The sequence below is a fragment of the Hypomesus transpacificus genome, chromosome 25 (genome assembly GCF_021917145.1).
Source record: "Hypomesus transpacificus isolate Combined female chromosome 25, fHypTra1, whole genome shotgun sequence".
NCBI classification, from domain to species: domain Eukaryota; kingdom Metazoa; phylum Chordata; class Actinopteri; order Osmeriformes; family Osmeridae; genus Hypomesus; species Hypomesus transpacificus.
The window spans coordinates 1,457,112-1,482,065 of record NC_061084.1 but is presented as its reverse complement, the minus strand read 5'-3'; the positions used below and the strand labels follow the sequence as shown (position 1 = coordinate 1,482,065).

General features: G+C 45.9%; 3 protein-coding genes across 6 annotated transcripts; all 3 read left to right on the top strand.

Moving 5' to 3' along the window:
- The first annotated feature begins 237 nt into the window (after positions 1–237).
- Positions 238–10,253, top strand: LOC124486912 (ADAMTS-like protein 1). The gene is made up of 16 exons (XM_047048792.1): positions 238–245; positions 2,339–2,619; positions 2,740–2,869; positions 2,969–3,034; positions 4,091–4,301; positions 4,534–4,713; positions 4,901–5,054; positions 5,425–5,898; positions 5,955–6,148; positions 6,210–6,358; positions 6,618–6,745; positions 7,214–7,319; positions 7,524–7,731; positions 7,900–8,009; positions 8,139–8,359; positions 8,709–10,253. Exons 1-16 carry the CDS (start codon positions 238–240, stop codon positions 8,816–8,818), a joined length of 2,730 nt encoding a protein of 909 aa, XP_046904748.1. The 3' UTR covers positions 8,819–10,253.
- A 376-nt stretch (positions 10,254–10,629) lies between these two features.
- On the top strand, positions 10,630–13,151 carry LOC124487159 (leucine-rich melanocyte differentiation-associated protein). Its single transcript, XM_047049259.1, has 5 exons — positions 10,630–10,773; positions 11,309–11,584; positions 11,992–12,174; positions 12,275–12,352; positions 12,859–13,151. Exons 2-5 carry the CDS (start codon positions 11,397–11,399, stop codon positions 13,004–13,006), a joined length of 597 nt encoding a protein of 198 aa, XP_046905215.1. The 5' UTR covers positions 10,630–10,773; positions 11,309–11,396; the 3' UTR covers positions 13,007–13,151.
- A 2,425-nt stretch (positions 13,152–15,576) lies between these two features.
- On the top strand, positions 15,577–24,876 carry aco1 (aconitase 1, soluble). 4 transcript variants are annotated; one of them, XM_047049006.1, is made up of 21 exons: positions 15,577–15,673; positions 17,521–17,663; positions 17,886–18,054; positions 18,266–18,403; positions 18,498–18,567; positions 18,702–18,885; positions 19,533–19,672; positions 19,905–20,076; positions 20,197–20,297; positions 20,438–20,554; positions 20,904–21,063; positions 21,294–21,429; positions 21,576–21,660; positions 21,784–21,940; positions 22,043–22,167; positions 22,256–22,360; positions 22,468–22,610; positions 22,918–23,065; positions 23,166–23,288; positions 23,453–23,638; positions 23,897–24,876. In XM_047049006.1, exons 2-21 carry the CDS (start codon positions 17,567–17,569, stop codon positions 24,011–24,013), a joined length of 2,673 nt encoding a protein of 890 aa, XP_046904962.1. In that variant the 5' UTR covers positions 15,577–15,673; positions 17,521–17,566; the 3' UTR covers positions 24,014–24,876. The 4 variants fall into 4 exon arrangements, with proteins under 4 accessions (XP_046904962.1, XP_046904959.1, XP_046904960.1 ...); XM_047049003.1 differs by having other exon boundaries at positions 18,480–18,567; XM_047049004.1 differs by having other exon boundaries at positions 15,582–15,673; positions 17,524–17,663; positions 18,480–18,567.
- The last annotated feature ends 78 nt before the right edge of the window (positions 24,877–24,954 follow it).

The following is a 24,954-nucleotide window of genomic DNA, read 5'->3' as shown; positions in this document are numbered from 1 at the left end:
CGAAGGTCCTCCATGGCTGTATGGAACTGGAACTCAGCCTTCCGCTGGTCTGGTTCTGAAGATGAATGTATGGGAGAACACCTAGCGGTCAACCCCCTCATGTTGCTGACTAAGAACATTCTTTGTCAGCTCATGCTCTCTCTGAAACGTTCAAACAAGTTGGCCTCTGTAGCCAGTTGGCACGTATCGCTGTGTCATGTGACTGGGTATTAGCATTGTGTGCTGTCTTGATAACGGATGCTCTGGTGAGGCCAACGCAGGACTGTGTTCTGTTACGTTCAGGTATTCATCTCTGGGCCTTTGTTGTCATGACGCCACCCCCACCCCCCTTCCCCATGGTCCTTTGGTTTCATATGCTGCTTATGCAGCTGTTGTTCTCTATGAATAATGATATTGGCAATTTAGCAGCCAACCCCCACACATTGGCTGTAAGGGGTTTTACTCGGGAGCATGATTTTAATTTTACAGTAACCACAAAGGAGAGGAGGAAGAAGAATGTGTTTCTCTGTTCTACGCCAGAGTATCTGGCTGTCAGACTGACCTCACAAGACACCCTCTTTATAATATCCAAAACCCTGCAAGACCTGCATTTGTCCACACCTTCTCTCCCCTGTTTGAGTCATGCTGTTCCGTCCTTTGGAAGGAACGACATAGAAGTCTGTTCCTTTTTTTCAACAAAAGTGAGTGAGACTCCTTGCCAGAGCATATGACTTTGTACATTTGCGAGACAAAAAAAAAAACATGTCTTTCCCCTAAAAGCACATAAATATCTGCTTATAATATGCTGTCGCTTTGCGGGCCAACAACAATATCTGTGTGCCATATGGAGCCAGGTTACGGATGTGTGAGGATTGAGGAGGAAATTCCTTCCTGACTTACTGCACCTCCACAGCCAAGGCTAAAGCCAGCCGTTAACCACCGCTGAGCAACCGCCTGACAAAACCAACTGGTTGACTCTCATGATTCTATTATTCCAAGGTTATTAGCACTGGAGTTTGGGATGAGGTTAATAAACTAATGACCCCCCCCCCTACCCACGAGGCAATAATATGCTTCTGATACACGTTCCATTCAAAATCTTTTTTTATGTGACCCTGTACTCTGACTCGTTCTGAGATTTGGGGGGCGTGATATCTCGGCCCCACCCCATAACCAAAAGTAAGGGAAGCAATTATTTGGTGCATTTGACATGTTACACCATTTACAAGAAGTTTACATTATACATTTTTTAAAGGGGCTGGGAGTCAAGAAGGGGTTTTAAAAAGTGGTCAGTCATGGACAGCAGTCATGTTAGGATTAACACTATGGGGCTGTGGGTCTGGAAGGCCACATTCTGTAAGCCATGAGTACAAGTCAGTCCAAAAGGCCTAAATGAACTAGTAAAATACTGAATGAGGATACATTAGTTCTTTATTGAGGTCACAAGGGTGGACAATAGTACTTTGTTGTGGTTTGACATCTCAGTTGGGGAAGAATGCTTGATATAAATACAGAGATCTAAACATTGGTAAGCCTTTCATGACTGAGTGCAACACCAAAAAGATGTGAAATGTGAGAAATTTCCCAAAACGGAACTGTGGAGTCATCATGAGCTCATTGGCTTTAATGACACATTAGTTTATAAATAACTTCCATCTCTGATCTACTCCAGTCTCTCTGTCTATCCCTCTATCTCCTTGGCTTTCTTCCCCTTTCCTCACCTCTCCACTGCCACACCATCTTCGTCGGTGTGGCAGTCACCTTACTCCCAGAACCCTAACTTCATGTGAGATAGCTGCCAGTCAGGCTCTGTAGTCTGATCTCGAGTACTCCCGTCTTCTGATGTTCTCCTGAAGGACACTGCAAAGCCCTTCATCCCAGAGAGACTGACTCTAATGCCTCACAGCTGCTCAATTAAGCGCAGCGGGCCTGAATTTCACAAATACTTTGTCAGTTTATGAACTGAGCAGTAAATGACAAAAGCTTGTGTGAGGAAGGCTATGCCAGACTCCAGAACTCCTGCTTATTAGGCCTTCCATTCAATGCCAGCTGAGACTTTGAACAGCTGTATTGGGTCAGGATCCGTAAAATGTTCACTTTAGTCATAGTTTGAAGGTTTGAAGATGGTTGTGCTTAAAACTGTGTTTCTAACGGTTTGAAGGTGGTTGTGTTTATAACTGTTTGTCTCTGATTGTGTGAACATGGGCGTGTTTATAACTGTGTGTCTGCCTTCAAATCTCTGAATCTCTCTGCACCTAAGCCTGTTCTTGTCCCTTTTTACACCTGTGTGTGTGTGTGTGTGTTTGTGTGTGTGCGTGTATGTGCATATGTATGTGCTTATGTGTGTGCATTCCTCCAGGTTCATCCCCAGCCCATGGCTGCCTTGCAGTAGAACTTGTGGCGCAGGAACTCAGAGGAGGACAGTGAGGTGTCAGGTCCTGCTGTCCTTCTCCCAGACCGTAGCTGACCTGCCCGACCCCGAGTGTCAGGGTCCCAAGCCGGCAGACAGCCAGCCCTGCTACCACACGCCCTGCCCTGGGCTGGAGGAGGAGGAGGAGGGAGATTGGGCCCCTCAGAAAGAGGAGCTTCATGACTGGGAGATGGAGGGTTTCTCAGAATGCTCCAGAAGCTGTGGAACAGGTATATTGTGCTTGTCTACGGCCACACGTACCCAAACACACACCACCCCTCTTCAGATGTTGTTGTTACCATACAAGAACATGGAATATGTGCATCTTAAATGTTGTTTATAATCGCCAGGGCTACGGGAGGCGGTGTGGATCTGCCTGAACAAGCAGACGAGGGAGGCTGCAGATGAGAGCCAGTGTGTGAGCTCCGACAGGCCTCCCCAGCTCCTGCAGAGCTGCAGCACCCAGCACTGCCCCCCCAGGTACCACCTCTCCACCCAGCACTGCCCCCCCAGGTACCACCTCTCCACCCAGCACTGCCCCCCCAGGTACCACCTCTCCACCCAGCACTGCCCCCCCAGGTACCACCTCTCCACCCAGCACTGCCCCCCCAGGTACCACCTCTCCACCCAGTACTGCCCCCCCAGGTACCACCTCTCCACCCAGCACTGCCCCCCCAGGTACCACCTCTCCACCCAGCACTGCCCCCCCAGGTACCACCTCTCCACCCAGCACTGCCCCCCCAGGTACCACCTCTCCACCCAGCACTGCCCCCCCAGGTACCACCTCTCCACCCAGCACTGCCCCCCCAGGTATCACCTCTCCACCCAGCACTGCCCCCCCAGGTATCACCTCTCCACCCAGCACTGCCCCCCCAGGTACCACCTCTCCACCCAGCACAGTCACCCAGCTCAGGTCCTCTCCTGAACTTTCAGACCTCCATCACTACAACCCCACCTGCAGACTTATGCCAGCAGCAAGGGTCCACGTTAGGCCTGCCAACTCCAACCACCAGGGTCAGGATTAATCCAGAGATAGACCACCACGGTCTTAAATGAAAATCCTCGGAAATGTACAGAGCACTAGATATAAACGCCTTTTAAACACATTTTAAAGCCAGATATTAATTATTTGGACGATTAGAGCAAACATAGATTCACTTCAGAGTATTTCCTGCATCTTCCTCACGGGAAGATTTATCTGAGCCATGAAAAGACCCAACAGCATGTTGTTAAAATGTCTGTGCTTCAGCAGCACTCTGAATGGATGTTGCTGGAGGCCGCAAGTTCACAGTGCAAACAGCCTTGGTGTTCCAGTACTCAAACTGTTGTCTGGAAACCCAAGGGCTTGCAGTCAGCTCCTGCCTATTTTTCTAGGACGTAGGTTTTGTTTTCAGGCACAGCAAACGCTGTGTCGGGCTTCTTTACCTTGGCCCGCACCCCCCTCCCTCAGGGCTCCTTACCCCCCCTCCTTCCCATATTTAGCAACACAAATTTGAGCCTTTCCTCTCCAGAAGGAAAACGACATCCTAGGATCAGATATATAGAATGTTTCCCATTCTTTCCTTTGCCGGAGATCCGATCCCTTTGCAATAAATTCAAGACAACTTTTTCGTTTCTCCTTTCGTAATATGCAACTGCTGGTGTGACCATAAAAATCACCCCCCCCCTCCCCACCTCATTGGTCTGTCTCTCTGTTTGCAGGTGGGAGGCGGGCCTGTGGACTTCCTGCTCGGCCACCTGTGGAGTGGGTCTGATGACGCGCTCGGTGGCGTGCATGCGGCGCCCGTCCCCAGACAGCAACCAGACGGAGAGGGTCAGGGACGAGGACTGTCGAGGCCCCAAACCCAACCCCCTCCAGGCGTGCAACCGCTTCGACTGCCCCCCCATGTGGGACCTGCAGGCCTGGGGACAGGTGAGACTTTCAGTAGAAAATTCATATTTGTAATTCATTTATTCATTTAGATTTTATCCAAAAGAAACTACAGGGGGATTTGAACCTGCAACCTCTTGATCTGCAGTAAAAAAGCTCAACCACTAAATTGTACTTATCCTTATTCGTACCCGTGTTAGACTAGTGTGAGTGTTTATATATTAGCCCCGTGAACGAGGTATTGAAGGACTCACTGTAAGCATCTGCTGCTCAGTGTTCCCGGAGCTGTGGGGGAGGGGCCCGGACCAGAGAGGTGCTGTGCAAGCAGAGACTGTCTGACGGGAGCGTTCTGGAGTTACCAGACACGTTCTGCCCCAAGACCAGTCCTTCCTCCCAGCAGCCCTGTGGCCTGCAGCAGTGTCCTGCTCAGTGGGTCACCACCAGCTGGTCGCAGGTACAAACCTTTACACCAGTTAGTTAACTTTCTTTTAGTTTGAAATGCTGCAAATGGCTGATTATCTGATCCACTGAGTAATACACTATTGTGTACCTTCTATTTAAGAAAAGTTACCATCACTATCATTCATCAGGGCGTTGCTAGATATTTGTTCTGCTGGTAATCTGGTGCTCTGATCTCCCAGTGCTCGGTGACCTGTGGAGAGGGGCTCCAGAGGCGCCACGCGGCCTGCAGGAGGCCAGGGGAGGGCGACCAGTACCAGGCCGAGGCCCCCCAGGCCTGCGCCCCCACCCCCCAGCCCTCCACCGCGCGTCCCTGCTCCCCAGGGCCCTGCCAAAGTAAGAAAGAGTGTCTGTCTAAGGCCAGCTCTATGCTGCTCATTCATAGTGAGAGAGAACCAGAGGGCAGTTTCTTCCCCTGGTCCACCTCTTAAACATTCATATGTAGCACATGAAGTGCAGAATGAGTAACAACTCAAATAGCAAAATATTTTCCCCTCATATACTGACATAAACTGACTAATTTACTAGATACTTTAGAAACTAGAACTTGTTAATTGTACACAAAATGTATTTGAGATATTGATCCCAAAAAAAAAATCGATGCACATATCTCAGACTTAATCACTGTGGTTGACTCCAGGATTTGTGGAGATATCTCCCCTCTCAGCTTCTGCCCACATGCACACCTCACACCTCTCTCTCCCAGAGCCCAGCAGGTCTGACAAGACGGAGCCCGGCATCCAAGCCCAGAGGAAGGTCTACATCCAGCTGAGGAGAGACAAGAAGCTGCATGTTGTGGCGGGCGGCTACGCCTACCTGCTCCCCTGGACCTCCGTGCAGCTCCGCTGCCCAGCCCGCCTCCGCGGCGGCCACACCCACTGGCTGAAGGACGGCAAGCTGCTCGCCGTCCTCCCCCACCTGGGCGACGTCCACATCCAGCACCTCCGGGCCTCGGACGCTGGGGTCTACACCTGTGTAGCGGGCCAAGCCCGGGAGAACATGGTGCTGAAGGTCATCAGCAGCAAGCAGAAGGTGAACCAGCAGGCTGGGAACTCGGCGGGTGATAGGACCCAGGAGGTGTTCCGGTACGACGCCATCGTTCAGCTCTTGCTCAACCAGAGAGGGGCCTCCCAGGATTCCGCGGGTTTCGCGGAGGACAAAAACGGGTCGACGCAGGACCGCAAGGACGCCGCGTCGGAGCCGTCCAGTCCCTCTACGCTGGTGGTTGAGACGCAGAGGCTGGACGATTTCACCCACAACCTCCCCAAAGGTCTGGAGGGACGGGAGGGGGAGCAGGCCGTCGCCTGGCTCCTCGCCGAGCTCTCCGGGAGCCAGGACGAGAGCAACGAATCCATCCTGCAGCCGTCACAACGACCAGAGGTCTCCGTGCTCCCTGGCGCTCGGAAGCAGCCCACCTTCAAGGACTCACCTCATTCTAGCAGAGCCAGAGGCCCTGCCCCGGTCCAGAGGCCTAGGAAGGTCGCCAGTTCGACGCCGTCTGCGGTGGTGGTCCGTGTGGGGACCCCGGTCGTCCTGCACAGACAGGTGGGCAGTGTGGAGCTGAAGTGTGAGGTGTCGGGAGGACAGGACCCCACCGTCACCTGGACCAAAGATGGGAAGGAGATACTTTACAGCGGCAGGTAACGACAAACTATGGCTTCTACCTTTGTTAAAATATATATATATATATGACTTCGTTTCACAATGTTTCATCTATCAAAATGGTGGACCGTGTGTTCAGTTATAAATGGATAAATATAGTATCTGTGTAGCATCGTAGCTAAACCTCAGTAGTAGCCAGTAGGTCTGTGTCCTGTGTTTAGTAGTTAGGTGCTTGTTGTGTGTCTGTGTTGTAACTGAGGGGATTTCAGTCGCTCTGCTGTGTGTGTGTGATGGCAGAGTGGTCCTGCAGAAAGATGGCTCCCTGAAGATCCTGTCTCCAGGCCAGACGGACACAGGACTTTACACCTGCTCCACCCCGGGACACCTGGGCTCCTCCTCCCTGGCCTCCTGGATGCACGTCGCAGGCAACTGACACACACACACGCACATACATGGACAGTTAATACTCATGTTATGGAAATCGATGCAGTGTTTGCCCTTAGCCTTTACATTTGGCCCAAGACCCCTTCACACCTTTTAAATCTTTTGCAATCTCCTACCTCTCTACGTCTTAGAGAGGACCCTTTACAAGCAGATAGAGATGCAGACGGCACAACCACACCCACCCCCCCCCCTTCTACCCTCCTCATCCGATAGCAATTACATGTTCCAGTCCAGGCAGCAATTCAAAGTGGATTAAACAAGTGTGCCTACTTAGCTAAGCTAAATAGTGGAGATTGAAGGGTTTTAAAGTGTTGAAGAGGTTCCAGAACTCCATATGCAAACTCTTAGGTGACACATGGGCATAATCTGAAACATATACTGTGTGGGTGTGTGCGTGTATTAAAGGATGATTTTATTTCCGCACTTTACCTTTTGGGGTGCATCTGTAGGTGAGAGAGAAGGTAACTGTTCTAACAACATAGAGAACAGTTCACTCTGTCCAGACAGAGGAAACAACAGCCGGTCACACTGCCGTGGACAAGCCTGCCCCCTCAGGTGAAACATTGCAACTGCATGTACGCCAAACTGAATTCGATTAGAATATCTTTTCATCAAGAAACCAAATGACACGGCAATTTACTCTTACATCAACGTCAAGTACATGTCATATTACCAAGCGTTTTATGGCGACACGCAAATTATTATAAATTATTATTATAGTAAAAAACTATTTTACTCGTCATTTTTTGTCCTGGGTAGGTGGCTTGCGTCCCCCTGGTCCCTATGCTCAGCCAGCTGTGGCGGGGGGGTGCAGAGCCGCAGGGTGAGCTGTCTGAGTGGGCCGGAGGGGGGGGCCAGCAGGGTGGCGGCCCAGCGCTGTGTGGAAGGGGCAGGGAGGAGACCCGGCGACAGGCGACCCTGCAACACTCTGCCCTGTGTGAGGTGGGCTGTATCTGGCTGGGGGCCGGTGAGTAGTGCTTCCATTCTGTCATCTCCAGGTATAATCCTGATTAAAGCAATATTCATGACAATGGATTAACGGGATGAAAATAAACACAAACTCAAAGAACGTTTTCCGACATTTTTGATTACTTTTCATAAACGACTGTTTTGCTGTGCTCTCACTGTGTTCCAGTGTCAGGGTCATTGTGTCGGTCTTCGTTTGGCCACCCAGCATCGTCACATCTACTGTCAAGACCTGAATGCCACCAAAGTCTCCCACAGAATGTGCAGTGACCTCCACAGGCAAGCCCGAGCATTGCACGCAGCGTTACCGCGAAACGGGGTGGCGTTCCACACAAATACAACGAAACAAGTGTGCTTTTACTCACGTTCGTAGGTACACTCTCATCTCAGTCGCGTGTGCTTGCATAGGCCCAGCTCCTGCAGGAACTGCTCCTCAGAGGCGTGTGCTCTGCAGTGGCGTGTCGGACCCTGGACACAGTGCACGGCCTCCTGTGGTCGCCATGGCTTCCAGTCCCGACGTGTGACCTGCGCGCACCTGAGCAGCGGTAAAGCAGCCCAGGAACACCACTGCACCTGGAGGCCACGCCCCTCCAGCTGGCAACGATGCAATATCCTGTCCTGTGGAAACGGTATGCTCGGGTAGAGGTTGCAAAATGCAGTCGTCGCTGACCCATTGATATGATGTACTGATATTGACGTGTTCTTTACCTCACTTATTCGATGAGGGCTTTTTTGTGTCTGTTCTGGAATGTTGCAGGCTATGGTAACGTTATTTAACTGGAACTATATTATGCACTCATTGGTGAAAATGCAACTAAAAAAACGTCTGCCCATAGTTATCAACATGTGTGTGGATAAAATACTGGCAAGGTGAGTGGGGAGACCGTAGCTAAGTCTCATTAGATACAACCTTTTCCTTTTTCTGAACCATCGTTAAGGAAACCGTGCGTTGAAACCCTGTTCCTCTCGGTTTCTCAGCGGGCGAGTGTCTGGACAGCAGCAGATACTGTGAGAAGGTACAACAGCTGGACCTCTGTCTGCTGCCACAGTTTAAAACGCGCTGTTGTCAGTCCTGCCAAGACACTTGAAAAGGGGCAGGTAGGAGAGAAGAGCCTGGTGCATAACCTCAGACCCTGCACCTTCATCAGCGCCAACACCTACCCATCAGGATGCATCAGGATGGGGGGACAGGGGTTTAAAGCGTTTGAGGGTGTGGAGGCTCCGGGTGGGAACGGCTGACATCCAACCTCCTCCATCCAACAAAGGAAAGGATTTGTGTGACTATTAATTTTAACCGAATGAAAGCTTTGGTTTTGTTATGTTTTATCCTTCTTAAACCTGCAGAACATGACAAATTTCCAGACGACATAAAGTAATGAAGCGTACAGTTCCATTGGGGATACCAGAGTTGAACACCACACAACTCTGTAGAGCATTAGTGGGCTTTTTCTAAGCACTGGATATTGTAAGTTTGTCTTTTACAACAATACTCTCCTTGAAAGTTCCATTTTAAATTCCTGTATTTTTTATTGTTTTCAGAATCCTAGAAATATACATTTTTAATAGATGTATATTTGCACATAGTGTTGTGAAGTACAGAGTATGATTGCTGGATAAAATGGCGAAATGCTCCAATGTAAATGAAAGGCAATTATAAGAAAGAGTTCGTACTGACATTACTGACTGGATTAAAGGCTCATGTTAGTTAGCAGAAGAATCACAAGGTCTATATAAAGCAGAGGAAGGGTTCTAGTGGAAAGCTCATGCTAATGGCTTTGTAGTCTCCTACAAACCCTCATTCTTGCTGCTTAGATTGCACTATTGTGGTTGGATTTGTCTAGTGGTCAACTCATATTGACAAGGTCTATGTGAACCTGTACAGCTAACAAAAATAAAGGCATGTTACCTGTTTTGCACTCAATCTGTTAAGAACATGGCTTGGAGTTTGTTTTTGACTTCTTTGTATCTTACCTTTGGTAATATGAGTTTGGTATGGATCATTCTGTGTCAGAGTTTAAATTTAGTTAATTTTTTATGAAACCACTTTTTTATGTTGTCAAGGAACACAGTTTCAGCTGTGGAGGAAGGTCCTTTTTACCAAACAATCTTGATCAAGCATATCTTCAGTAATTAGATACAGGATAACACTTTGAACCTGGTTTTGATGTGCACTAAATACTTGTTTGTTGCCCGGAAAGGCTGCTGTCAAGACATAAATTGTGTCATTTTTATATTATAGAAGTATTAGGCCAGATAAATGCTTTAAAAGCTGAAAACCAAGTCATTCTGGGGAGACCAGGCAAGATATATTCATGTTCCCACTGCTATAAACATAAGCAGCTGTGAGGCCAGGAGTTAATTTTTGTTTTGTTTAGTCAAGTGATGTAATTATGTTTATTAAGTGTATAATTGGGTTAGTGTTTGTGATCTGTATTGTTTATCAACTATTTATTGTCATAGTTTATTCTGCAAATGTAATTGTTTTGTAAAGAATTAAAGAATGTATTTGTAGTGTTTTTTCTATGTAGCTGGTATTCCTCTGTCTTTGTGCAACAGCAGCTACACATAATTACTGTGTTTTTGCTCATTAACCAGACAATACATTTATTTTTGTTAAAACTGAAGTCGTCCACACATCAGATCAAATACAATCATCTGATTCCCGTAATAGTTTCTGATGGGCTTGGACTGTGGTTTTAGTCTTCACAACAATACTAAAAAAGTAAAGAATTAAGATATACTGTCGCAATATGGGTCCACGATCATGACGTTAAAGAAACAAAACAAAATGTACAGATGAATAAGGACTAAATATTTATTTGGTGTTCATGTTGTAAGTATATAAAGAATCTAATGGATGTACTCACTTAACCATTAACTGGACCATAGCATGAAGCTACCATGCAGAGGAAGGGTTAAAAAGCAATGTGATTATCCCTGTCTTGTGATCTAAACCTGTGCCATGAAAGAGGGCCTTGTATGTGCAGTGAGCCACTTTTGGACGGGAAAAAGCTGCAAGCAAACAAGCTGACAAAACATTTTGGTGAGTTGGATCAAACTGAATGGCTTATGGTACCGTGTTTTTTGAAGGATGTGTTTTTTATAGGCAACTGTTTTGATGCATCAGTGACAGAATTGTGAAAGAGCTTTTTTGTTTCTGTGTATTTACAGTGAGCAAGAGAAATAATTGCAACCAGAAACCATGCTAGCACAAATCCATTTTTCATTGTGCATTTTCAGTGGGAACAATCCTTTCCCTCAGAATTATTAAATTGGTTACCCTGTGACACACCAGTTATCCAATCAGTTGGAAGGATGTGGAGAAAAAAACGTTTTGATGTCATTCATTCATCCAAGTTATTCATACAGAATATTAGCCAAGCTTTGAGAGGGAGTTTTTCACAATAACCTAGCCTGGGCATGAAAAATCAGTCTCAGCCAGTCCCTGTTTGTGGTGCTCTTATAATAATAACATTCAAAACACGGCATAGCTAAAATATTTGCCAACCTTTATCTTTAAACTCTAATCAAATAAAACCAATGCACCATCAATAATGTCATTGTAACTTTGTTTTTAGGGCTGGATATTGACTTTTCATCACCATGAATCTTAAAGTCTTTGGTAGAAAGGAGACACATGCTGAGGAGCTTTAGCTAGGGGTTGTCATGGAAGCAGGCACGCTCCTACCTGCCCAGGTTCCTGCTCCGGGCCAGCCAGGGCGACCCCCCCAGGTTCTGGGCCTGAAGAGGCTCTCCTTTGCCTACCAGAGCATGTTGGAGATCCCCTATGACATCATCTTAGCCCAGCGTGATACCTTGGAAGTACTGGACCTCAGTTACAACCTCTTGGAGGAGTATCCTTCTGTGTTCAGATAGATCTGCACAAGGAAAGTATATACACTCACACGGAAGTGTCCAGAGAATTATAGCATCTCCACTGCAAAGTTGATGGCATTTTACAACTGGTGAGGTATTGGATTTTGTCTAATGTTCAATATATAGAGCTTCAGCACTCACATTCTGCCCCACAGAAACACACACACATGAACAGTGCTGAGTGCACATGCAACCCGCACATTTGAGATCACACTTGTCAATATTTCTTGTGCAGAGCAAATCTGTTTGTCATGAATTCAATGATAGTTCCCTCCACTTTGTCTCTCTCAAACAAACAGATCATTCAAACACTGAAGACACTGACATCAACACCACTAAGATTGTGTCACTGTTGAACCGTTTTTCCTTCATTCAGCCATTAACGGAACCCTGCCCTGTTGGGAGAGATGGACAGGTTGAGCACTCTTATTCTGGACTGCAACAACTACTCGTCCCATGTCAAATTCCCTTACATGCCCAGAATCACCACTGTGTGGATCAACAAGAACAAGATTAGCAATCTGCCCATCTTTGTGGAAGAAATACGATGCAAATTCCCTAACATCAAGTGAGACTTGTGGAATATTTGAGAGGGCTTTATAATTGGGGCTTTATCATTTTAACCACACAGGGATGTGCTGTGACATTCCAGTGATTGTTGATTGCAGGATTCTCAGTATGATGAACAACGAGGCAGCGCCTAGCTACTTCAATGGAGGGAGCTTTACCCAGTACTTAGACTATAGGTAAGTATTATTAAACAAATTATATGAGGAATGTACTTATTTTCTCATCTTTTAGTTTGTTAATTTGTTAGGTAGTTAGGTAGTTAGTTAAGCCCAAGGAAAGTAAATCCTCCTACGGGGTCAGGTGGCTGAGTGGTTAGGGAATCGGGCTAGTAATCAGAAGGTTGGCAGTTTGATTCCTGGCCATGCAAATGATGTGTCCTTGGGCAAGGCACTTCACCCTACTTGCCTTGGGGGAATGTCCCTGTACTTACTGTAAGTCGCTCTGGTTAAGAGCGTCTGCTAAATTACTAAATGTAAATGTAATGTACGACATTGAGATTTGAACTCAAAGGAAACAATTTACTGTATGAACAGTCAGTGAAGCGTAAGGTGTCAAGTATTGGATCAACTGTATGTAACTGTGAACATATATGTATCACTGTGTTCCTTAGAAAACGATAGATTTGTTTAAACACATTACATATCCAGTACATGTTGGCCAGTGTGTCGTTGTGCCCCAACAGACAGTATGTGATCAGCCAGGTTCCTGGCCTGGAGATTCTGGACGATACGGAGGTTCTGGAGAAGGAGAGAGTCCAGGCTAAGAAAACCTACAAGATGCAGAGAACCAGAGAAGGAAGTAAAAAAAGGAGGTCCGAGCTTCAGCAGTGAATCCTGCAAATCTGCCTGAACTGAACTTGTGCCCTGATCTTAAAAAGAAGAGGATAAGATGCATAGAGATACCCGAGACATTATTATAATGCCCTAACTTGTGAACTAATATACACATGCAACAGAAACACAAATTGTATACAACCTTCATGGCTTATCCTATATTTTCTTATTGTGTAGGTTTGTGCATTTAACTATTAAAATATTTGAATTGCAAATTGACGAAGGTGAGGAACACTTTTTACATGCCTACAGTCATTGCATGAACACTGTCTCAGTCCCTTATGCAAAAAAATCCTGTTTTACAGTAACTTGACGTACTGGCTTTACACTAATATGCTTTTTTTTATTGTGAGACAAACATTTAAACAAAGAGAAAAAAACTGACATTACAAACTGGGTTAACACTGGGATTTACTAGATTAAATAATAAAAGGCCCCACAAATATTCAAAGCCCATTTGGCTTTGCCATTTTTAACATAATACAGAATTTGACAATCTTATTCAAATATATGTATATATATACAGTGCCCTCCAAAAGTATTGGAACAGTGAGGCCAATTCCTTTATTTTTGCTGTAGACTGAAAACATTTGGGCTTGACATCAAACGATGAATGTGAAACCAGAGATCAACGTTTCAGCTTTTATTTCCAGGTATTTACATCAGGATCTGATGCACAAATTAGAAAATATCACCTTTTTGTTCGAACCCACCCATTTGTCACGTGAGCAAAAGTATTGGAACATATGACTGACAGGTGTGTTTTGTTGCCCAGGTGTGTCCTATTACATACATTATTCAATCAATAAATACCACTGAATGTCTACACTCAGGTTCAGATTGGGTAAGATAGGTTTTGTCTATGCAGACTGTATTCAGAGGTGAAAACAACATGAAAACCGGAGCGCTGTCTTTGGGTGAAAAACAAGCAATTGTGAGTCTTAGAGAAGATGGAAAATCAATCAGAGCCATTGCAGAAACATTGGCCATAGCCAGTACAACCATTTGGAATGTCCTGAAGAAGAAGAAAACTACTGGTGTACTAAGTAACAGACGTCGAACAGGTAGACCAAGGAAAACATCAGCAGTTGATGACAGAAACATTGTGAGAGCTGTAAAGAAAGACCCTAAAACAACTGTTAGTGAGATCAGCAACAACCTCCAGATGGCAGGAGTGAAGGTATCACTATCTACTGTTCGCAGAAGACTTCATGAACAAAAGTACAAGGGCTACACCAGAAGATGCAAACCACTCATTAGCAAGAAGAATAGGAAGGCCAGGCTGGAATTTGCCAAAAAGTACAGAGATGAACCTCAAAAATTCTGGGACAAAGTTTTATGGACTGATGAGACAAAGATTAACTTTTACCAAAGTGATGGAAAGGCTAAAGTTTGGAGAAAGAAAGGAACTGCTCATGATCCCAAACACACAAGCTCATCTGTGAAACACGGTGGAGGTAATGAAATGGCTTGGGCTTGCATGGCTTCTTCTAGGACGGGCTCATTAATCTTCATTGAGGATGTAACACATGATGGCAGCAGCAAAATGAACTCGGAAGTCTACAGAAACATTTTGTCTGCCAATTTAAGGAAAGATGCAACCAAACTGATTGGCAGAGCCTTCATCATGCAGCAAGATAACGACCCAAAACACACTGCCAAAACAACAAAGGAGTTCATCAGGGGCAAGAAATGGAAGGTATTAGACTGGCCAAGTCAATCTCCAGACTTAAACCCTATAGAGCATGCATTTTACCTGCTTAAGAGGAGACTGAAGGGAGGAACCCCACAAAACAAACAACAACTGAAAGAGGCTGCAGTGAAAGCCTGGGAAAGCATCAAAAAGGAAGAATGCAAAAGTTTGGTGACGTCAATGGGTCACAGACTTGCTGCAGTTATTGAAAGCAAAGGATTTGCAACTAAATATTAAGTCTTATTCACTTAAATATGTTTTAAGTATATCTGTTCCAATACTTTTGCTCACATGACAAATGGGTGGATTCAAACAAAATGTGATATTTTCTTAGTTGTGCATCAGATCCTGATGTAAATACCTGGAAATAAAAGCTGAAACGTTGATCTCTGGTCGCACGTTCATTATTTGATGTCAAGCCCAAATGTTTTCAGTCTACAGCAAAAATAAAGGAATTCGCCTCACTGTTCCAATACTTTTGGAGGGCACTGTATATATATATATATATATATTATTTATTTTTTTGTAAAAATCTAGGTTTATTCATAGCATACATTTTATTATGATCCAAATCCTGATTATTAAATTATGGTAGAACATCTGTAGCAGTAAATTTGATCATTGTAATGAGAAACGAGTTCAAGATCGATCAAAAATATTTTTACATATAATTAATTTTCAATCTAATATATACAACTTTACATCTATCAGCAACAAATCCAAGCCTATCTCTAACTTGGTTGATAGGATAAATTCAATGCAAAAATGCAGAACTTTGTTAGTGACACAATAGGCCCTACAAAATTATGCTAGCATTTGTTTTGAAGACTTTCTGCGACACGCACCGTGACGTCAATTTAGCACATGATGCGGAAGTACTTAGAAGATTTCTGACAGATCCAGCTAGGTACAAGCTAACGTTACAAGCTTGGCAACGACGTCTGTTCCGCTCCTTTTCTGTGCGACCACAAGTAAGTCACGAAACAGCATTATTTCAGAAAATGTTCAATATTTTTACATTGTCAATCGAGATTAGCCTGCTGTTATCATTTATAAATCGGCGGAAAGCTTTTGTTTAGCTAGCCAACTAATGAAAGTAGCTAGTTTAGCAAGCTATCCAGACTAGCTTGTTGCCAGTTAGCAAAGCTTCTTCAATGTACAAGACTTACCGATGGTATGGTAGACCTAACCTAGCTATATTAGCTAATTAACTAGACTAGTCGTAACTTGGGCAAGTGTAACTGCCTAACCTGACATTCTCGAAGACTTACTTATTCGAGGTCTTGGGGTCAGCCTTAGTTTAAATCCTTGGAATGAGTTTAGCTAAGGCTATTATTCTGAGCAGAGCTTGCAATCGTCACTGACGTGGAGCCATTACCAGTATAGGCCCACATTATGTAGAAATCACATTTTTGTCTCATAATCCTTAAATTGCATAAGTATCGGTGGCGAGTGTGTTACAAAGTGTTGTAAGGGCTTTCTCTATCCAATGAGTGAGCCCTTTTTCTGGACATTTTTGGCGATGAGGTAACTTCAACAGCATTTTGTTACCAAGCATCATAGTGTAAGGCCTGACTCACTTAAGTCTCACTGCCGTAATTACTCGACTGCTATTTCAGGTTTGTTTTCACTGGAAAAAGCCACAAATGCAGGATTGTTCATGTCCAGTTTACACCCACGCTACACATTCAGTGATACAGAGAAGGATATGGGTTGACGTTTGGCAACATTCCTTGACACAATTGCTTCAAGATTTCACCATCATCAAAATGCATAGTGCTCACCATCTGCACCTAAAGTTTTGTCTTGAACGTTAACAGTTTAAGCTTATTTGAACCCCCTTTACCCTTTCAGAAGTGTTTCATCAGACCTTTTTTATACAATTGGAAACATTGCCAACAGAAAGAAGAGAGTTCACTTAAATCAGGAAATTAGATAGGCTATAGTTTGTATCTAACCTACATGGTTTATGTTACAATATCAACAACACGTGGACTACAGAATTGTAATGAGCTGGAAGTTAGGTTAGTTATCATGTCCACTGATATAAAACATGGTAATGTCCCTAACAACAATGCTCATTTTGTTCACATTCCTTTGCACATCACTAAGATGCCTCTAAGATAAGATTAGGGTTGTGTTATTGCATAAACATGCATGAACCAGGAAATGCGTGATCCATGTGGAAGTTTTGATTCGTTCTCCGTCGTCAGGTGTCTCGTAGGGTGGCCACTTGCTTGGAAATTTGCTCGGACGTAACTAGCTGTAGTACTAAAGTCCATGTCACATCTGTCATTTCATAGAATTGTTGTTGAATTTCAGTTCCACTACTTATGTAGAACTGTCCATTAAAGTCTGCTGGGTCTACATATAGGCTTTATGTTGCAAAACCTTTGTCCATTTATATTTGCACAATTCAGCAATATCAGATGTGCTACATGTAATACATAAGACAGTCAAGTCCATTAAAGAAAGAGTGCATCACATGTGATGTCATCATGAGGTGACTGAGACTCCACCTTTGGACTGCACCATGTTAATAATCTTTCCAGTTCATGAAGAGGGGCGGTGGTAAAAATGCAAGTCATATCAGCCCTCTCCAGTGAAAAAAAACATGCTGCCCTTAAGTAGACAGCTAATCACACTGGTTGGCTTTCCAGAATCCTGTGTTTGAGAGTAACGTCAGCGTACAGTAGTCTAGACTTGAGTTGTCTGTTTTGACAGTTTGGGTGCGTACTTATGCATGCACAACACTTGTAAAATGTTGTCTTGGTGCTAGATGAATAAGGATTTAACTAACCCCTATTTTATTTTGAAGAAGACGGTGCATTTCTGGAGGAAAGAGGGAAAGGACTCCTGGAAGCATGACTAACCCTTTTGCCCACCTCGTTGAGGATCTAGACCCAAGTCACCCAGAACACAAGTTCTACAACCTCTCAAAACTTGGAGACCCCAGATATGGTAAGAGACTAAATCACGTCATCGTGGCTGTCGACTGTTGTAGTGTTCACCATATTTGGAGACAGTTGATGAGCGAATGGCATTCAATTCACTCCACAAGTTATTGGATCATTTTGTCAGTGTAAGGCTGACAGCATTTCTCCCAGTCAAATGAAACGGGGTGTATTTGCCAACAGTTGGTCTAAAAGGCTTCTTCTCTCCTGTCCCGTGTGTTTGGGTCAGAGCGTCTCCCGTTCTCCATCCGCGTGCTGCTGGAGTCTGCCGTCAGGAACTGTGACGAGTTCCTGGTGAAGCCGGCGGACGTGGAGAGCATCCTGAACTGGAAGCAGACCCAGAGCCAGAGCGTGGAGGTGCCGTTCAGACCCGCCCGCGTCATCCTGCAGGACTTCACGTGAGTCGGCCCAGGGCGCTTGCGTACAGTCAGGAGAGGGAAAGCTTGATACTGACATGCAGAAATGTGGTGTTAGAAATGACAATCCTGGATGACTTTCAGTAATGTTATTGTGTAAGGAACTTGCGCTAACAGACTAATGGTAAATAGTAATGGAAGCTCACCTGTCCAGGACAAACATGCAATATTTGCACTTGCTTCTGCCTTGCAGTGGAGTCCCTGCAGTGGTGGACTTTGCTGCCATGCGGGATGCAGTGAAGAAACTGGGAGGGGATCCAGAGAGGATCAACCCTGTCTGTCCAGCTGACCTGGTCATCGATCATTCCATTCAGGTGGACTTCAACAGAAAGTAAGAGGGGTTTAGCGTTAAAAGCCATCTCCTATTCCTATAAAGGGGTTTCAAGATAACAATAACCTTAATACAGTTCTAATTCAACCTCAAGGTCGGATAGCCTCCAGAAAAACCAGGACTTGGAATTTGACAGAAACCGAGAGCGGTTTGAGTTCCTGAAGGTATCCAACAGTTAATCATGAGTCAAGCCCCTGTATGGTGATGCTCGACAGACCCTCCCACCTTTTGACGACAGTCCTGCCCTGAAGAATTGGTCTTCAATTCTATCATTCATGATTTCATTCTTTTTCTACAGTGGGGCTCTAATGCGTTCAAGAACATGCGAATCATCCCCCCTGGTTCTGGGATCGTGCACCAGGTCAACCTGGAGTACCTGGCCAGGGTGGTGTTCCAGCAGGATGGCTTCTACTACCCTGACAGCCTGGTGGGCACAGACTCCCACACCACCATGATCGATGGGCTGGGTGTGCTGGGCTGGGGTAAGGCCTGTGTCTCCACACCATAGCTTTAGTTTGGCTGTGCTTTTAGTAGCTGAAGTTGTCCAAAACCATTTTTAAATGCTAAATTTAAATACAAGTATTTTATAAATGTATGTGTATTAACACCAAGCCTGTTCTTCAGTGGGGTCCGGTTTACATTGTGTAGATGAATTATTTATACAAACGACAACAACGCAAAAAAAGCACAACAATTAAAATAAGTGAAATACAAGCACAACAGCGAAAACAAAACATGGGCAATCCACTGAATACACTTCTACACATTTGGGTGTAGAATGAAAGTCTATTTTATGTTCCTATTTGTACGATGTTCCATTCATGTAGTGCTGTGTTTCTCAACCCCAATGCTTCTTTGCTCCAACACACCTGGTTCAAATGAATGGGTCGTTATCAAGCTCTGCAGAAGCATGGTAATGATCATTCATGTCAAACAGGTGTGTTGGAACACGGAAAAATCTAGATTACAACATGCAGGGAAGGGGCTCCCCAGGACCAGGGTTTAATAATACCGACTTACTGCATAAGAACACTGGACATTCTTACAGAAATGACCTTGAAGTGCCTGGTTACATGTTACCTGTTACATGGTACCTGTTGTACCATTCAGAAGTATTTCTGTTATCTAGGAGTCGGTGGCATCGAGGCAGAAGCTGTAATGCTTGGCCAGCCCATCAGCATGGTACTCCCTGAGGTGATTGGCTATCGGCTATTTGGAAGCCCAAACAAGCTGATTACCTCCACGGATATTGTTCTCACTGTCACCAAGGTAACGAGGATAATATCTTCCATATTATATAAACTTCTACTTATTTTATTACCCCCCCTCAATCTTTTCATGTTTTTCATATAGCATCATGAGGGAACTACTTTACTAATTTAGATGTGATTCTGTTAAGTATGAAGACTGTTCTACTACAGTGACGCTATACTTCCTAAAGAGATTCAGATATGGGGACCACTCATCGTCCCCCCCCCCCCCCCATGTCCTCTCTCTGCAGCACCTGCGCCAGGTAGGCGTGGTGGGGAAGTTTGTGGAGTTTTTCGGCCCGGGCGTGGGCCAGCTGTCCATCGCCGACAGAGCCACCATCGCCAACATGTGTCCCGAGTACGGAGCCACGGCCGCCTTCTTCCCCGTGGACGACGTCAGCGTCCAGTACCTGGAGCAGACGGGTGAGCAGGAACACCTCCAGGCCCCTGCTCGGCTATGCTGCCATGGGATTGGCTGAAGCTGGAGTTTGTGTGTGTGAGTTGGTAGTGGATCTGAAACGCCTTCTCTTTCCCTCTGGCCAGGGCGAGATGCTGAGAAGCTGGCCTACATCAGCAGCTATCTGAAGGCCGTGGGCATGTTCCGAGACTACAACAACGAATCGCAGGACCCAGAGTTCACACAGGTAGGCTGCTCCTGTCAGGAAGGACTTGCTTTCATCGCTGTCATCGCTCATCTTCATATCAACAACCGTGAGCATCTTGAAGTGATGTCTGTACATCTTGTTCCCTGCCTCCCGTCCATCCATATGACACGTCTTCATAGGTGTTTGAGCTGGACCTGAGCTCGGTGGTTCCCTGCTGTAGCGGTCCCAAGAGGCCGCAGGACAGGGTGGCTGTGTCCGACATGAAGACAGACTTTGAGTCCTGCCTGGGGGCCAAGGTACAGACACGCACCCGACAGCTGCTTCCACCTCTCCTGTCATCCTTCTGATCTTAATGCCATTTTTAAAACACAGAAACCAGTTTATCGATGACTAAAGGAATTTGGTGAATTCTTATATATTTGAAGGCACTACGTGTAAAATGTGTTATCCTGGCTGGAAAGCCAATGTTTATGAAACTAGGAGCACTGTAAAAAGACGAGAGCATGAGAGTTTTTAGACGTGTTTAAAGACTTGATGGCCCGATTTAAAATGTGAAATGTTATCAACCGTGCAGGTTATCCCCACAAGCCTGTTTTTCTTCATGTTTTAACCCTTTCTGTTTTGTTTTGTGATGTTTCATTACAGCAAGGCTTTAAGGGCTTCCAGGTGGCTGCAGAGAGCCACGAGGCAGTGGTTCCCTTCCAGTTTAAAGACAAAGAGTACTCCCTCTCCCACGGGTCTGTGGTCATCGCAGCCATCACCAGCTGCACCAACACCAGCAACCCCTCGGTCATGCTGGGGGCCGGTACGCAACACCATCATTACACCTCATATCACTGCTGCTACACAACCAAGACAAGAGCCAAGTGTTGAACACTTGAATGGAAAAGAAACAAGTTCATATCGCCCCCCCCCCTTAATCTACACAATTCGCTGGGCGTACCAGACGTGACGGTGACCTTTCCCAAGATCCCCCCCCTGCCAAAAATGTCCATGTATACTCATCTTTGAACCCTTTGTTGCATTGCCCTCCAGGGCTGCTGGCTAAGAAGGCCATAGAATGTGGGCTGAGCGTGAAGCCGTACATCAAAACCAGCTTGTCGCCGGGCAGCGGGGTGGTCACCTACTACCTGAAGGAGAGTGGAGTGATGGACTACCTCTCCCAGCTTGGGTAGGTCTCACACACTCACCACACATGCCTTCCACGTCTCTTAGAAACGTGCTTGTGGGAACAGGATGTGTTGGGTTACGGTCGGCAGGATCAGGACCACTGGGGTAGGTCTTCCAAGAACATAAACATCTCTCTTTGTCTCCTAGGTTTGAGGTGGTTGGCTATGGCTGTATGACGTGTATAGGAAACAGTGGACCTCTCCCAGAACCTGTGGTAGAGGCTATCACTCAGGTATTTGCAAAATAATATCATAAATATATGTAGATACATTTCAATCATTTACATGACATTTACTTTCTTGTGACGGGGTACATAAACCTGTTGTTGACCACTTCACTGCCTTGCCTCTTCTAGGGAGATCTTGTTGCGGCTGGCGTCCTATCAGGCAACAGGAACTTTGAGGGGCGGGTCCACCCTAATACCAGAGCAAATTATTTGGCCTCTCCGCCTCTAGTCATTGCGTACGCCATCGCTGGTACTGTGAGGATCGATTTTGATAAAGAACCCATCGGTAAGTACAGGCTTATGTATGCCCTGATGTGGAAATAATAAATGCTGTTTAACACACAGGTTAAGTAGTGTCAGTTCTGATGTGGCTTGCTCTGGTTTCTAGCTATGAACAAAGAAGGGAAGGAGGTCTTCCTGAGGGACATCTGGCCCTCGAGACAGGAGATCCAGGCCGTCGAGCGGGAGTTTGTCATTCCATCCATGTTTAAAGAAGTCTACGAGAAGATCGAGGTCAGCTCTTTTGGTCCTTCCCTTTTTCCTCGATTTCAGGTGTTGCCAAGGTGATTTCAAGCAGACTTTATTCTTGTCCCTCTTGCAGAAGGTGAATGAACGCTGGAACGCCCTGGACGCCCCCTCGGACAAGTTGTACCCCTGGGACCCCAGGTCCACCTATATCAAGTCCCCCCCTTTCTTCCATGGCCTGGTACAGAAACATCATGTTCTTCTGCCTGACTTTCCTAGCACAGTCACACAGACAATATTCCACAGTGTCTCTCTCTTCCTCTTCCTCTCTCCCTTCGCTCTGCCCAGACCAAGGAGCTGGCTTCCATCAAATCTATAACCGACGCCCACGTGCTGCTGAACTTTGGGGACTCCGTGACCACGGACCACATCTCTCCTGCGGGGAACATTGCCCGAACGAGCCCTGCAGCCCGCTACCTGACCACCAGGGGGTGAGGCAGCTACCCTACGTTATATGTTTTGGCTACTTGCAATGTTTGGGACTATCTCGTTGTTATGATCAGTGACCTATGCTCTTTTGTAAGCTCTCTCTTGGAAGTCGCTTTGGATAAAAGCTTCTGCTAAATGAATAAATGTAAATGTAATGTACCCTGGAGTGCGTTTGTGTGTATTTAAAATCCCATGGATCAAATACTTACATTTTCGGATCCATTGAATGGTTTATTTCGGAACACCTTCAAGTCAAGATTTGTTGTTGAAGGTTTAATATCAGGTCTTAATGCGTCTCTCTCTGTCCAGACTGAACCCACGAGACTTCAACTCCTACGGCTCTCGCCGTGGCAACGATGCCGTGATGGCCCGGGGCACGTTCGCCAACATCCGTCTCTTCAACAAGTTCGTCAACAAGCAAGCACCACGCACCCTGCACATCCCCTCTGGAGAGATGGTAAGACACCTTATCCCCCAACCGTCCCAGTGCCCAGGAAACGCTCCCACCCAATGGACCAACGTTTGACTGACTGCTTGCTGCTTGTTTTCTGTGCCAGCTGGACGTGTTTGACGCTGCCGAGAAGTACAAGGAGACCGGCACCCCTCTGCTCATCCTGGCGGGGAAGGAGTACGGCTCGGGCAGCTCCAGAGACTGGGCCGCCAAAGGCCCCTTCCTGCTGGTACGCCTCCCACACACCCAGGGCTTTGGGTCTTCAAACGTTTCAGAAGAAGAACTGTGTTCTATAGCTTCAACGGGGCATGGAACAGATGATTCGCTCAGCAGGTTTTTGGCCTTGAACTGAGCTTTTGTGAAGCCATGTGTTGTGTTGTCCCTGCCTCCCAGGGTGTGAAGGCCGTCCTGGCGGAGAGCTATGAGAGGATCCACCGCAGCAACCTGGTGGGCATGGGGGTCATCCCCCTGGAGTACCTGCCCGGAGACACTGCAGACAGCCTGGGACTGACCGGCAAGGAGCGCTACACCGTGGTCTTCCCCGAGAAGCCCATCCCCAGGATGACAGTCACTGTTAAGGTACTCCCAGGGAGGATGGTTAGCTTTTAGGTACGGTACTTCCATGTTCCAGTTGGAAGTGCTTTAGCCTTCGTGACTAAAACAGTCCAAACTCACAGTCACAACGGTGTTGATGGTTCTGTGTGCTGTGTGTTGATTTGATACTTGTTGTCATGGTAGTAAGGAAGGGTTCCTGTACTGGGACTGCATTGGAAGCTCAACCAATGGCTGACCTGTGTCTCTCCTAACAATCCCCTCGTCCGTGTGTCCCAATCACAGCTCGACACCGGCAAAACATTCCAGGTCCGGATGAGGTTTGACACAGATGTAGAGATGACGTACTTCCACCATGGAGGCATCCTGAACTACATGATCCGCAAGATGTCCGCCGACTAGACCCTGTTGACAAGGCAAGCCATACTAAAACACGCACATGGAATTGTTATGAGGCTGGATGAGCATCCTGTCTTCATGATTTGGGTTAGGGTTCATTAATTGGCGCTAATCCAGGTGTAGGGGTTAGGTCAGGACAAGAGGTGGCCTGGTTCTGCATACATTTATATTGCCTTCATTATTTTCATGGCAACACTTATATGGTAGTCTGGTGACCCAGAACACTGGCGACCTAAACAGAAACCCCATTGCCCTACCTCAACATTGCTGTATTAGCCCACACCCCCCCCCCAATACAGATGGTAGCAATTCCACACCAGCCTCCCCAGGTTGTTCGTTTTTTGTTGGCTGTCATTTTCATCCATTTCAACTAGGATCTTCAGTGTTTTATTTTAGAGGTCGAAAGCTACTACGCTCAGTTTACGCCCAGTGGTGAAGTACAACAACCCAAAACAGCCCTGTTAGTGAAGGCTGGGATTCACTATTAATGCCAGAGGATGCAGAAAAGACTTTGCCAATGCTGTGTATGTTGTCAAGTTGATGATGACGTTTTGCCTTAAGTGATTAGGTTGAAGATATTATTAACCCTCTATTATGGAAGCTGTCGTTGTGCCTCCCATTTCGTCATTTGCCTCTGCACTAAGTTATCTTAATCATACTAGCAACTGTGAGGCAGTTGAATGTTGTTTTGCGTAACCGAAGCCCGTTATGTTTTATTGTTCTGTCCCCGCTGTCATTATTAAGCAAGCAATCAGTGAATTATCATGAATTTAAACACTGTTTGTCTTGAAATGAGAATAGATTATTAATTTAGCAACTTGTTGATTTAATTAAGCCATTTGGTCAATAAAAGCCTACTGAATGAAGTTCTATCATGTGGTGTCTAGTTATTCTGTGGCTCCAGATAAGCCTGTCATGATGATGGAGGGTTAGGGTCTCGTTGC